General features: G+C 47.0%; 1 protein-coding gene across 3 annotated transcripts in view; it reads right to left on the reverse strand.

Moving 5' to 3' along the window:
• The window catches only part of ITGAL (integrin subunit alpha L), a 39244-nt gene extending 25769 nt beyond the window's left edge, over positions 1–13475 (reverse strand). For all 3 annotated transcript variants that reach the window (XR_009224079.1, XM_058569631.1, XM_058569630.1), the window contains exons 1-11: positions 13282–13475; positions 12074–12176; positions 11108–11202; positions 10928–10995; positions 9199–9316; positions 8944–9074; positions 8359–8504; positions 4755–4887; positions 4442–4592; positions 1644–1717; positions 1431–1563 (exon numbers count right to left, since the gene is read on the reverse strand). Coding sequence is in view for 2 of the 3 variants with exons in the window: in XM_058569631.1 (XP_058425614.1) it covers positions 1431–1563; positions 1644–1717; positions 4442–4592; positions 4755–4887; positions 8359–8504; positions 8944–9074; positions 9199–9316; positions 10928–10995; positions 11108–11202; positions 12074–12176; positions 13282–13336 (1207 nt within the window). In the remaining variant the exon portion in view is untranslated. The remainder of the gene's footprint in view (positions 1–1430; positions 1564–1643; positions 1718–4441; positions 4593–4754; positions 4888–8358; positions 8505–8943; positions 9075–9198; positions 9317–10927; positions 10996–11107; positions 11203–12073; positions 12177–13281) is intronic.
• Positions 13476–14035: the final 560 nt, after the last annotated feature.

Consider the following 14035-nt stretch of genomic DNA (forward strand, 5'->3'; position numbering starts at 1 on the left):
AGTGGCCCATCCCCATACAGGGGTCATGGAAGAGGCAGGGTGGAGGGTGCTGGTTCTAGATCTTTGAGAAGGCAGAACCTGGAAGCAGTCCTATCCCAGGGCTCTAGGAGCCAGTTTGTGCCTTGAGGCAGGCTGACTCCACGACTGGGAACTAACAGAGCTTAAACCTTGGAGCACAAGGGTGAGGCCTCTCAGCAGCCCGCAACTGCCATCACCTTGGATGGACAAGCACCCAGAGACCTGCGCAGGACAGGACCACAACAGTGACACCGTGAAGCAGAGAGAAGCAACAGCAACCAGATTGACCAGACTCATTTCCTCTGCTTGGCACCTGAAGAACTCTTGAGACTGAATCAACCCTGGAGCTTCTGGACAATTCAAGAGAGGGAAGCCTCAAGGAGGAGCTGCTGGTCCGCCTACTAATGAGGCAGGTTGTTTTAAAATGTATCCAGGATTTAATGGATAGGTATGACTGTGTGATGACACAGAGAGGTCACTGCATTGAAAGAAGTTTATTACTCACAGTTCCCCATAGCAGGAGGCAAAGCAGGCCATGCAGGGCCACCCGGGGGAAGCACCAGCGTCAGTGAGGAGGCAGAAGGAGAGAAGGGAGAGTATGGCCCAGAGCCCTTATTGTGGCTTTGGTGGGAAGGAATGAGTGAGGCAGGGTCGGTAAGCTTCAGCAAGCTCAGGATTGGACAGTTGGCATAACGTTGGCAGGCTCTGGGCTTCAGGGGTGGTCTTAGTTGTCTAGTACTGGCCCAGCGGTCATTTAGGTCAGAGGGTGTATTGGCTTGGTGTGTGGAAGTTAGTTAAAGTTGGTGGTTGGATATGGGCTCTGGATTGGCTGGTTAGCATATGGAAGACCTGCCCACGGGCAAGTTGTTGACTCCCTGTCAGAATTAGCTAGCCCCAGGGAGGTGAGTCTCTCCCGGATTAGCAAAGCCTATTGATGTCAAAGCATCATAAAATACAGAAAATAAAAACACGATTCATACACAGGTGAGGGGCTGTTAAGGGAAAAATTAAGAATGTTATAACTGTATTTAAACTCTGAGTTTGTTCATGCCGGTTGCTAAATTGCTTTCGTTATTATTATTTATTTTTTTTGTGAGGAAGACCAGCCCTGAGCTAACATCCAATGCAAATCTTCCTCTTTTTTTTTGCTGAGGAAGACTGGCCCTGGGCTAACATCCATGCCGATCTTCCTCTACTTTATATGGGACGCCGCCACAGCATGGCTTAACAAGCAGTGAGTCGGTGCACACCCGGGATCCGAACCAGCGGACCCCCCACCGCCCTAGCAGAGCGTGCGCACTTAACCGCTTGCGCCACCAGGCCAGCCCTTCCATTATTATTTTGAAAGTCGGTCTGAGTGACTCTCTGACCCCTAAAACTGAAAGAACTCAGCAGAAAAGAGAAGTACACACCCAAATAGCCTGCTCTCACTTCTGGTGTCAGTGGTTCATTCCCAACAAACGTATCATCCTCTAGGTCTTCCTTCAGGTCTAGAAAGCCTCCAGCCCAGTCCTTGGCTCCAACTGCACCCACGATGCCATGGTCCTGCCCAGAGAAGGAGACAAGCGGGGTCAGCTGCATTCCCACAACATCCCTCGGCCCATTGCTTCAGGCCCACCACTCACTTTGTTGAGGTCAGCACTGATCCCACTGGAGGACAGCTCCATGTTGAAGGAAGTCAGGTCCTGTCTGCTTGTGCCTGAGGGACAAGAGAGAGGAGAATGGGCCAAGACCCGAGGAGCAGTCAAAACAGCGATGCTCATGAAAGGACTGAGAACGAGCATGGCATTTACCTTTGGGCAAGGTAGAAATAGCATGAACTTTAGAGTCAGACCGGGAAGTGACTTATGCTCTGACTCTCATGTAAAACTCCTCAAGTGTCAGATGTGGACATCCAGTTACTCTAGCTTAGCGTGTCTAAGACGCAGCTCTTGATTTCTGTCCCTACTCAGGCTTCCTCTCTTCAATAAATGGCATCCCCATCCACCTAGTAAATCATGCTAAAAACCCAGGAATCAACCTTGATGCTTCCCTCTCCCCCTGTGCCACCTCCAACACATCACCAAATCATGATGGTTCTCCCTTCAAAACACATCTGCCCCTTCTTTGAACAGTCTATGTTCCACACACACGAGCATGGTCCAAGCCCTCCTCATCTCTTGCCTGACTAATGCAGGAGCTTACTAATTTGGTCTCTTTGACTTTATTCTTCCTCTTTCCACGCCTTTTTTCCACAGAGCAAGCTGGAATAATCTTTTTAAAAAATGTACATCAGACTGCATCTTTCCCTTTCTTAAAAACCCTTCATTACTTCCCATTGCTCTTTGGACTAAAATCCAAAGTCCTTATGAGGAGCAGGAAGGCCCCTGCCTCCCTCTCCCACCTTCTCTCTCCCCTCCTCACCACGCTCCTATCACTGCCAAGCCCTTCCCACCTCCGGCCTTCACACTTGCTCTTCTCTGTGACTACAATGCTCTTTGCACATTCCTCATGTGGCTGTGTGAGTCTCATCTTTCATGTCTCAGCTCAAAAGTCATCTCAGAGTGAATTTACCTCAACTAAAAAAAAGGCATCTTCCTTGAAAAGCCTATCTAAACTGGCTTGCTCCAGTTAAATCTGTCCCATCACTTTATTCATTTTCCTTATAGCGCTTATCACAATCTTTAATTATCCTGTTTGTTTACTTGTTTGCTGTTTTTCTTTATCCAACCTGAATATGAGCTCTACATTGACAATATCCCTGAGTGTCCTATTCACAGGGCCTGGTACATGGTTGTTTGAAGCATGAATTAATTAAATAAAAATAATACCACCAGCTTTGCAAGGATGCTGAGAGGAATGAATACAACGATATAAAGTGCCCGCTACCTGTAGGCTTTCAAGAAACATAGCACTTATTATGAAGATTTGTTCGTTCACTGGATAAATACTTAGAGTAACTAAATATTTGGTGCCAGGGATACAATGGTGAAAAAGCAGACACAATGCTTGCCATGATAGACCTCAGAGTTTAGGGAGAGATGGACATTGGATAGACAATTATAACACAATGTATGTCACAGGGGCTGTGACAGTGAACACACAGCGTTCCAGCAGCACACAGAAGAACCCAGACTCGGGATCAGCGCAACCTTATTGGAGGAAGCAACATCTAAACTACGATCTGAAGGATGAGTGATGGCAGGGCAGGACAGAGGATAAGAGCTAGGGATAATAAGAGCTACGATTTACAGGGAGCCCACAAGGTACAAGCACTCCACTAAGCAGTTGTTACGGCTTGAATTGTGTTCCTTAAAAAAGATATGTTGAAGTCCTAACTCCTAGCACTTCAGAATGTGACCTCATTTGGAAACAGGGTCTTTACAGAGGTAACCAAGTTAAAATGAGGTCCTTAGGATGGGCCCTGATCCAATATGATTGGTGTCCTTATAAAAAAGGAAATTTGGACACAGGGAAACAGACGCACAGAGAGAAGAGGACATGAAGACACACGGGGAGAAGAGGGATGGGTGATGGGAGCGATGCAGCTACAAGTGAAGGAACGCCAAGGATTGCCAGCAAACTCCAGAAAGTAGAAGAGGCAAGGAAGGATTCTCTCCTAGAACCGTCAGAAGGAGTGTGGCCCTGCCAAACCCTTGATTTCTGACTTCTGGCCTCCAGAACTCAAGACAAGAAATTTCTGTTGCTTTAAGCCACTCAGTTTTTGGTACTTTGATACAGCAGCCCTAGGAAACTAATACAGCAGTTAAACCTTACAACTCTGTGAGACTGGTATTATTACCCCCTTTTAACAGAGAACAATGAGCCTCGGAGACGGGAAGTGAGCAGGTCTGCCTGGTCCCACTATACACACCACACTGCTTCTTCAACTGAACTGAACGCCAAGGCTGTGCCCTCGCAAAGGGGCCTTCCCAGAGGGAACCATGTACCTTTCAGCAGGCTAGGCTTCCTAGAGAAATACCCTCCCATAGCCAGTCCTCCATCTGGCGACTACAATCAAAACCTTTTCTTACTCTGGGCCAAGAAGAGGGCCTGTGGGTTCCATTTGCCCATCTTAAGTAATTCGAGGCCTTAGATAAGTGAAAAGGAGGGAGCTGAGTGAGAGGAGGAAGGAATTATAGGAGGAATTACAGTCATTCCTGGGCTCAGCTGACACCAGCAAGATATAGGTCAGTTCTAGACTCCACAAGGGATCAAGCTGAGCTTCAAGAGGAAGATGAATTTCAGAGGGAAATAGAGGCTGCTCCTAAATCATTGTCTCCTAAATTCCTACCTGAGGTCCGTTTTCAGGAGAGCTCTTTGCACAGTGCCAGACACTGAGTAAGTGCTCGTTATTATTATTCAGTGTGTCTCTAATCTCATGTTCCAGACGAGTTTCTGTACACAAGCTCCCGAGCTCTCTCTCCCAGGGGCTGCCACTCACCCTCAATGACATAGATCTTCCTTTGCAGCTCAGTGAATAGGTCTTTCAGCTTCTCAAATGTGTTTAGAATCTTTACAAAGTCCTGCGTGGGTTTTGAGGCAAATTTGTGAAGTGCCTCCTTACTTTCCTTGGTCTGGAAGTACTTTCCAATCTGTGAGGGAGTGAAGAGAGAAGAGCTGGCATCCCCAGAATCGCAGACCAATTTTCTATTATTTTCACAAGACCCTGGCCCCAAGGAGAAAAAGAAGTGGGGCTCAGGGATAGGAGAGGGAAGATGAGACATAGGAAGAAGCCAGGGGCCCGAGGCCCATACCCCAATGATGTAGCGAATGATGTCTTCAGCCGCGCCAATGTTGCCACTGTCAGTGGCTTCTCCGTCAGTGATGATGATAAGCACTTTGGTGGCATCTGGCCGGGCCCCCTGGTCTTGCTGGAACACCTTTGTCCTGTGTCCAGGAAGGAGGAAATGTGAAAGACTCCTCCTAAATCATCTGAGGTCTCCTCCACTCCCTCACCCTGCTCATTTAGTCACCACCCTGCTGATTATGCAAAAGCCCTTCTCACATTCCCCAGGCAGGTATTCCCAGCCTTCAAAGTTCTCTTCTGAACCTCCTACCTCGCCCTTGCTGCCACATCTCTCCTTCTAGGCCAGTGGTCTTCAACCAAATTCTGGGCAGCCGGGACGTTGTCCCAGCATCCACGGGCAGTGAAGGGAAGGTTTTGAGAGGGGAGACTCTGGGCTTCCCACCCTTCATTTCAACCACACCACAACTACCCTTTAATGAGGTAGATATGCTGGTGATCTAGATAAGATTTCAATGGAAAAAATGGGTTCCGCAGCCAAAGAAAACCGGAAAGTCACTCTGCCAGAGCAAGCTCATATATTCCCTCCTCTGCCCCCTCTACTACCCTACCCCGCAAGGCTGCCTGTACATCTCCACTACAACAAGTGTCCTAGGGAATTGAAGTGATTTGTTTCTGTCAGTTTTTCCCCTAAACCACGAGTTCCTCAAGGAAAGGACCATGTTTGGTTTGCTGCTGTATCTCTGGTTCCTGACACCGAGTACGTGCTCAGTGCATATGAAATAAAAGAAAGAAGAGAGGACTGAATACTGGACAGGCCAAATTCCCGCCCTGTCCACAGCCGCCTTTTGAAGCGAGATAGGTTGCCTACAGCTTTTGCTGGGACAGTAGCTCTGTTTGAACCATCTGATCCTTCCCTTTCCACCCCACAGCTAACTAGAGATGGACAATTAATCCAAGAGCAGCCAACCCACAACCCCAGACTATGACATGATCTGCCTCGGGAGCAGAAACTGAAAGTCACATGGAGAGGCCACAGTGGGAGGTAGAGGAGAGATACAGAGAGGAGGGCAGGAAAGCTGGAAGCTGCCAAAGACAGAGGAGCTCTGATGGGCAGCGCCAAAAATGCCTGCTGTCAAGGCCTCAAGTTCTATATTGGATGCAATATGTTTCTCTAACCTCCATCCATGCGGACATGGCCTATCATGGGTCCTGTTCATGGATTTCCACTCTGCTTTAAACCACTGTCATCTCTCATCTGGATTTTTCAGTAGCCTCCCAACTGGCCTCCCTGCTTCTACCTTTGCCCCCTCCATAGTCTAATATCAACCCAGCAGGCAGAGGAATCCTTTTAAAAACAAAATCAGATTATCACTCCTCCGCTCAAAACCTCCAATGACTTCTCATCTTATTCAGAGGAAAAGCCAAAGTCTTCACTATGGCCTCCAAGTCCCTAACTCATGCGAACTCCCAAGATCTCTCTGACCTCATCTCCTCCTACGTTCCCCTCTCATGCACTTCTCTCCAGCCATACTGAAGTCTTGGCTCTTCTTCAAACATCCCAAGCATGTTCTCCTCCCAGGGCCTTTGCTATCCCCTCTGCCTGGAATGGTCTTCCCCCAGGTATCCACATGGCTCACTTCCTCACCTCCAACAAGTCTTTGCTCAAATGTAGCCTTCCTTGATCTTCCTATTGAATACTGCTTTATTTTTCTTCATTAAACTTACATCTTCTACTATATTATCTAATTTACTTATTTATCCTGTTTATTGCATTTCTCTCCCCTACTAGAATATAAAGCTTCAAGAGGGCAGAGGTTTTTCTTTGTTGCATTCACTACTAAGATCCCAGCACCTAGAACACGGCAAACGACCTGCAGGCCAAATCCAGCTCACAGATTGTTTTTGTATGGTCCACGAGCTAAGAATGGTCTTCATATTTTTGAAAGGGTTATAAAACCAAACAAAGAATATGCAACCAACACTGTAAGTGGTCAAAAAATCCTAAAATATTTACTATCTGGCCCTTTACAGAAAAAATTTGCCAACTCCTGACCTGGAACACTGCCTGGCGCACAGCCAGGTGGTCAAGAAGTATTCATAAAATACATTTCCAAGACTGCTTCTTTTCGCTCCCCCAGTTGACATCTTTTGGGGTGTCCTCCCATGCCGTGTTGACTCCTTTCTCTAAGAACTGCCCCCCTCCCCACAGAGGTGGGACTGTAGAATCCATGTTTGTGCCACGTGACTCTATGCCATAAAGTCAGGCCATAGCTGAGTGGACCCGTGGACACCTAACCCAGATTCAGCCAATCAGATTTTCTCTCCTGGAAGCTGGAATTTAGGTTGTTCATCTGAACTGAGGAACTGAGGCTGCCATCTTTTCAGTGGACGTGGCTTGACCATGTACCCACTAAAGCTGTCTGCAGAGAGAAAAGAATGAAATGGACATGATAGGTCAAGTGAGCCCCAGAAGAAAAGAGCTGGAAACACACATGCAGAGTCTTGAGAAGATGCATCACATGCCTGCTTAACTTATGCAAATTCAACTATACATGTTTGGCAAAAAAATCAGAATGAGAAAAACTGGTGTAATGGTACAGGAGATTGATTTGAGTGTATGCCCAGTGGGAATATGAGATGGAAGATATAATTCTCATATTCCCCAAATTGGTCTCAGTTTCCATGGCCACTCTAATATTTAAAGATAAGTATTTTTAAAATACATAATATGGCCCTTCAACATAATCAAACTATGTCCATCTAGGCCTCAATTTAAACACAGCAATCTGATTCAACACTGGGGAAAAAAATTTCTGTAGCAGATTTAGGAAATCAGGATATGCTTGTTTCCAACATGGGACTTGAATATATTGAATTTTATGAACAATTCAAGGAATTCTTCCAAAACAATTTTGACTTTTTGAGATTTTTATTTATACATTGACTTCAAAAGCTGATCCCCATTTAAGATGTGACTTTACCATGGCTGCCATGGTTCACAATCACTTTTTTTTTTTTGTGAGGAAGATCAGCCCTGAGCTAACACCCGTGCTAATCCTCGTCTTTTTGCTGAGGAAGACCGGCTCTGAGCTAACATCTATTGCCAATCCTCCTCCTTTTTTTTTTCTCTTCCCAAAGCCCCAGTAGATAGTTGTATGTCATAGTTGCACATCCTTCTAGTTGCTGTATGTGGGACGCGGCCTCAGCATGCCCGGAGAAGCGGTGCCTCGGTGCACGCCTGGGATTCGAACCCGGGCTGCCAGTAGTGGAGCACGTGCACTTAACCGCTAAGCCCCCAGGCCAGCCCCACAATCACTTTTCAGGTCGTGGTTCTAGTCTCTCATGAGGCCTGGCAAGACTCCTTGTCCCGAAGGTTCATGAGCTATCCCTGCACCCTCCCAAAAATTTGCCTTTTGGATTTAGTTAGTATAAAGTAGATTTCTGTTACTTACAGTCAAAAGAACCTGGACTAAAATTGTTGCACTTGAATTCTTACAATAACCTGTCCCTTGCTGAACCCACCTGTTGAGTTCCTACACATTGCAACTTGAAGAAGCTAGTGCACACAGAACAACTGATGGATAGGCTCTCTCCTGCAAAAGGGAACTCACGCGACATAGTTGATGGCAGTAAACGTGTTGGTCAACTGGCTCATGTGGGTTACTTTGGCCAGCAGAACATTAGGGTCCTTCAGCTTAACATAATCCAAGAAATTAAATTCTGTTCGGCAGGTCGTGGAAAACTGAACAGCAGCGAACTAGAAAAAGGAGGAAGAAATGAAATGTTGTTACATCTCCCTTCCCACTTGTCCGCTCCGACCTCTACTTCTTATGCAGGACATGGGCAACCCAACTCCATATCCCTCCCTCAAATCATTCTTTTGAAAATGAGGCAATATAGAAACAAACACAGAAATAATGGGCTTCCCACAGACCCATGTGATCCAAAAAAGCTGAGGGAGCCAGTCTACAGAGAGAGAGAAAGAGAAGAGGGAAGTAAAAGCACAAAAAGAAACAGAAATGAGAACTAGAGCAAATCCAAGAAACTTTCTACTCCCTGCTTCTCCCTTCCAGAGGTCCAATTATAGCCATGCCCTTAGGTTCTAGAGACACCTCATACTAAATTTTTCTATGTCTTAAGCTAGTTCAGGTTGGCATCTATTGCCTACAACCAGGAATCCTAACTAATATATTTACCTGGTAGGAAGAGTTGCTAAGTTTCTTCATCACATCCTTCATGAAGTCCAGAATTTTCTGAAATTCATCTTGCTGCAAGCTCCTTGAACCATCAAATAGAAATACTAGGTCTACGTTGCCCTTTATACATTCTGCAGAGGCCAGACACAAAGAGACTTGGTAAAGTGTCTCCAGTGGTTGGCCTGCTCATGCTGGTTCCCATGTATGGGCAGCCACTTGGAGGCATTTTTACCCACTGGATCCTCAGTTCCTTACCCTGATAACCAGGGCGGCCTTGTAGCACAGGACCCCTCAGATCCTGGCTGAAGAGGTAACACAGGCCACTTAGATACATATTCTGGTCACACGTCCGAGACAGCCCAGGGTCACAGGCCTGAAGGAAGCAAAGGTAAAAGGGTTGGGGCTTCCTCTTGCTGTGTGTCCTTTGGGCATCATCAGCCAAGAACAAGAACAAGAACCTTCAGAGTCATCATCCCCCAACTTCACTCCCTACAGCCAACCGATTACCAAGGCAGAGTAATTCTGCCTCCACGTCTCTTATATGGATCTCTCCATCCTTACTACCAATGTTAGTCTATAGTCCTATAGACTAAAGGATGAAGTCTAAACTCCTTAGTTTGGCATTCATATTGTTCACAGTTGGGCCCTATCCTACATTTCCAAGCCCACTCCCTTCCATTCCCGATCACACAACCTATGTTTAAGCCATATCAAACGACTCACTATTGCCAGAATATACAATACTGTTTCTTTCATTTATGACTATCTTTCCTGCCAGACTGCAATTTCTAGAAAGTCAGGGCTCATGTCATGGTCATCTTTGTATCTCACTCTCCCATCAGAACCTAGGACAATGCCTGGCGTGTAATAGTAGCTAAGTAAACATGCTCCAATTAAATACGGGATCAATATTTCACTCAGTTAGCCTTCTATTTCTCACCTAGCTGTGTCACAAGGAGGCTGCTGGGATGAACTGCAAAAAGCAGTGGACTTGGTATCAAATGGAAATTTGATTCAAATCCTGGCTCTACCTCTTTAAAACCATATGACCTTGACCAAGTCTCTTAACCCCTTTGGTCCTGTTTCTTCATGTGTAAAATATTTATACTGATCCCTATCTCACCTGAGTGTCTTGAGGGTTAAAAGAGACCCTCAGGTTAAATCAGTGTTTCCCAAACTTTAGGCATTTGTGTACCACTTCACAATTTCTGCCATATAGGTATATCATCCATTTACTTAACATTTTGTTTACCTTTTTTTTTAAACTTTAGCCTCATCCTAAGCAATGTGATCCAAGAAATCATGAATTTGATGTGCTTGTTGTATATTTCTTCTTTTTTTTTAAACTATTTTATTTTATTTATTTATTTTTATTTATTTTTTTTTGAGGAAGATCAGCCCTGAGCTAACATCCATGCTAATCCTCCTCTTTTTGCTGAGGAAGACCGGCTCTGAGCTAACACCTATTGCCAATCCTCCTCCTTTTTTTTTCCCCAAAGCCCCAGTAGGTAGTTGTATGTCATAGTTGCACATCCTTCTAGTTGCTGTATGTGGGACGCGGCCTCAGCATGGCTGGAGAAGCGGTGCGTTGGTGCGCGCCTGGGATCCGAATCTGGGCTGCCAGTAGCGGAGCGCACGCACTTAACCGCTAAGCCACGGGGCCGGCCCTGTATATTTCTTCTAATAAGCCATTAAATAAACATATAACTATTAAAACACTAAAAGTTTGTGTACCACCAAAAGTCATCTGGCTTATCAATGGTCATAGATATTTCATATTTGGAAAAAAAACTGAGGTAAGTAAGGTCTTGAAAAAAGTTGGCTCATAGTTGGTCCTCAATAAACACTGATTAAATCTGAATCTCTCTGATGCCTTTAACCCTCTATAGAATCTTTAATACATTTTTTTCTTCCTTCTTTTCAATCTCTCTTTCCTAGAATCGAGCTTCACAGGATCTGATATTACATTATACAAAATTCTTACCAAAAGTCTTCCACTTGTGGGGTCTGTCGCCAAGGTCATTCCCAAGTACTTGGAGGTATAGTTGGAACCTGTAGGCACCAGAAGATTGGTCTGGAGGACCTTAGGCAATCCAAGTATGGTGGGGCCAGCCTCAATTTCCCTGAGAAACCATTCCTCCCAGCTCCTTCACCAGTTACTCACCACTCAGGCTGACGAGCAGGCAGTGTCCAGTGCCTGGCTGGCACTGATAGAGGTTTCCAGTGCTGGTCCCCTCACCCGGAGCTCCCACGACAACCCTGATGAGAAATCTCAAATATGAGATGAAGTTGCCCAGGTCTTTACCCACCCGCTCCTACCTATTAAGGGGAATCAGAACCTCCTGCCAGGTATCTCAAAGCAATACAGCCACTCCTCTTCCGGGCAACTCCTCAGTCCCCATCTCTTCCCTATCAAATCCCAGACAAATAATCCATCTGATATGCCAGAATTCTAGAAAGTTAAGGATGTTTTCCATTTATGGTCTAGAAAAACTGAGGCCGAGAATGATCTGCTAGAATGTCACATTATGAATTCATTCCATCAGTTATCAATTCAAAAAGCATTTATGGCATACCTACTACCTGCTAGGCTGGGGTGTGTACTAGGGATGCGGGGGGGAAATGAGAGAAACAAAATCCCTGCCTTCAAGGAGCTCACTGTCTAGTTGGGGAGAGAGTGGGAAATCTAGAAAGTGGTGTAAAGCGTTTTACAGGCTGTGATATGTTTTCCCTTCTTTTTTTTTTTTTTTTGTGAGGAAGATCAGCCCTGAGCTAACATCCATGCTAATCCTCCTCTTTTTGCTGAGGAAGACCGGCTCTGAGCTAACACCTATTGCCAATCCTCCTCCTTTTTTTTTCCCCAAAGCCCCAGTAGGTAGTTGTATGTCATAGTTGCACATGTTTTCCCCTCTATTAGGGACTTATGTGGCACTGTAATGATGGATCGTCCTTGTCCTACTATCTGCTGGCCTTGCTCCTGTTTCCGGGAAATCCCACCATGTACTCCTCGAGAATGGATGGATAGTCCTCACGACCCGCCTGTTTCACAGTCTAGCGAAACCCGGGGCTGGCATCTGGGCGCCTCATCCCCGGCTCTGCAGGACACGGAGGGCCTGGGGCGGCAGCTCACCCGTTTCCAACCTGCAGGACACGGTACCCAAAATGCCTCCCGGCGTCTGGGAAGGAGAAGTTTTGCACGTGCCTCACGTCCAGGTTGTAGCTGGAGGCCGGGGCTGAGGGAGAGAGGGGCACCTCAGCCACTTCCGCCCGGGGACCCTGCGCGCCCCAGAGCTGTGGGCCCTGATTGGCCGCCGCCCACGTGCCCCAAGCAGCAGACCCACAAGAAACCCGCTCCCTCCTTCCCACGCCGCCCACGCCCCGAGGCAGAGCTGGAACGTGCCCCCTTGGACTTCCCCTCAGAGCCTTGACTCTGGGAAATCTGGAAGCAGCGCCTCCCCGTGCGACCCAGAGCTCTGACAGCGCCAGGACCTGGGAAGGACACAACAACTTCCCTTTTGGCTTCCTAGCAAAGAAGGAAGGGTGAGAAGGCGGAGGCCCGTGAGACAGGAGCAGAGGGAAGGGGCCCCCTGATGCGATGGTGATGCCCCAAGGCAAGGTGCATCTCCCCACACACCCACTTCTCCCTCGGGCCTGGGGCCCAGGCTCGCTGAGAACTCAAATAATTAGCCTCAGGCTTCCTCCCACAGACTTAGGGTTTCAGGATCCCCTGATCCCTCCAAAGCTGCTTCCTCACTCATCTAATACTCCCTCACTCCCCAACCCACCGTGGACCAGTCTCTTCGTTAGCCATTAGATCTCGGTTTCCCCCATCCCATCCCCCACCTCAGGCAGCCTAGGCATCATCTGCAAACCCCAAACTGTCTTTTCTGGGCCTTCTTTCCTTCCAGGCATCAGGCTTATTTCACAGCATCCTAGGATGTCAGAGATGCTGGCCGGCCATTTGTTCAGATGAAGAGAGACTGACGCCCAGAAAGGGGAAAGGACTTTCCTAAGATGGCACAGAGAGTTAGTACCACAGGTAGGACCAGCCTCCAGCCCACCTCAAGGTACCCATTAACTATCTGCCTTTTTTAAAGGCCCACTCCCCATCTCTAACTGTTGCCTCCTGTGTCTCCCTTTTCTGTCTTTTCCTCCATACCTTGCCCATACTTTGGATTCCAACGTTCTTTTTCCTCTTCTCCGGGATTCCTGGGCCCCACATTACCCATGTCCAATCCCACCCTTAGAGCAGCTCCTCCTTTACTCCAGTTCCATAAAGCCCTGCAGTAGCCCTGGTCACAGGCACATGTCCCTTCCCTCCCCTCCTCCCTTGCCTACCAAAGAGAAAAGGCCCAGACAGCAGCAGCCTCATTATGATGATGCAGGTGTTCATCTTTCAAGCGGCTGGAGGGACCCAGCCCCGGCTCAGCCTCAGAGGGCCCTCGAGATTTGCTGGCAACCTAGACAGGGTGAAAGAGAGAAATGATAATGCTCCAGGGCCTCTTGCAGTGGAACTTTCTCACAGAGGCGCCAGGCTGATGACACTGGGTGGGTGGGAGAGGGGGGTTGTGCCTGTAAGTGTTGTGAAACCGCACGGTTCAGAGAGGAAGTGTAAGCAGGTTAGAGACATTTCCTGCTCCTGCTTGCATTTTCATATCATCTAGAAGCAGACAGCACAGTAGTTGACCCTTCTGCCCAAGAGCTGCTGCGTCTTAGTCTTTCACCAACATAGGAACTTAGGGTTCTTTACAGCTCAGTGGAGGACAGGTCAATAAACTGTAGTACAACCATAGTGGAATGCTATGTAGCCACAAAGAAGCATGAGGAAGAAAGAAAATAAGATGGGGGGGGGAAATGAGATAGCTTTCTCTTGACATTGAAAGATGCCCATGATACACTGTTGAAAAGATGTTCCACATCATTAGTCATTAGAGAAATGCAAATCAAAACCAAAATAAGATACCACTTCACGAGATACCACAAGGTTGGCTAAAAAAGAAAGGAAATAATAAAAAAGAAGGAAAATAATAAGTGGTGGTGAGAATGTGGAGAATTGGAACCCTTGTTCATTGCCACTGGGGAGGTAAAATGG

Source organism: Diceros bicornis, chromosome 26 (assembly GCF_020826845.1).
Source record: "Diceros bicornis minor isolate mBicDic1 chromosome 26, mDicBic1.mat.cur, whole genome shotgun sequence".
NCBI classification, from domain to species: domain Eukaryota; kingdom Metazoa; phylum Chordata; class Mammalia; order Perissodactyla; family Rhinocerotidae; genus Diceros; species Diceros bicornis.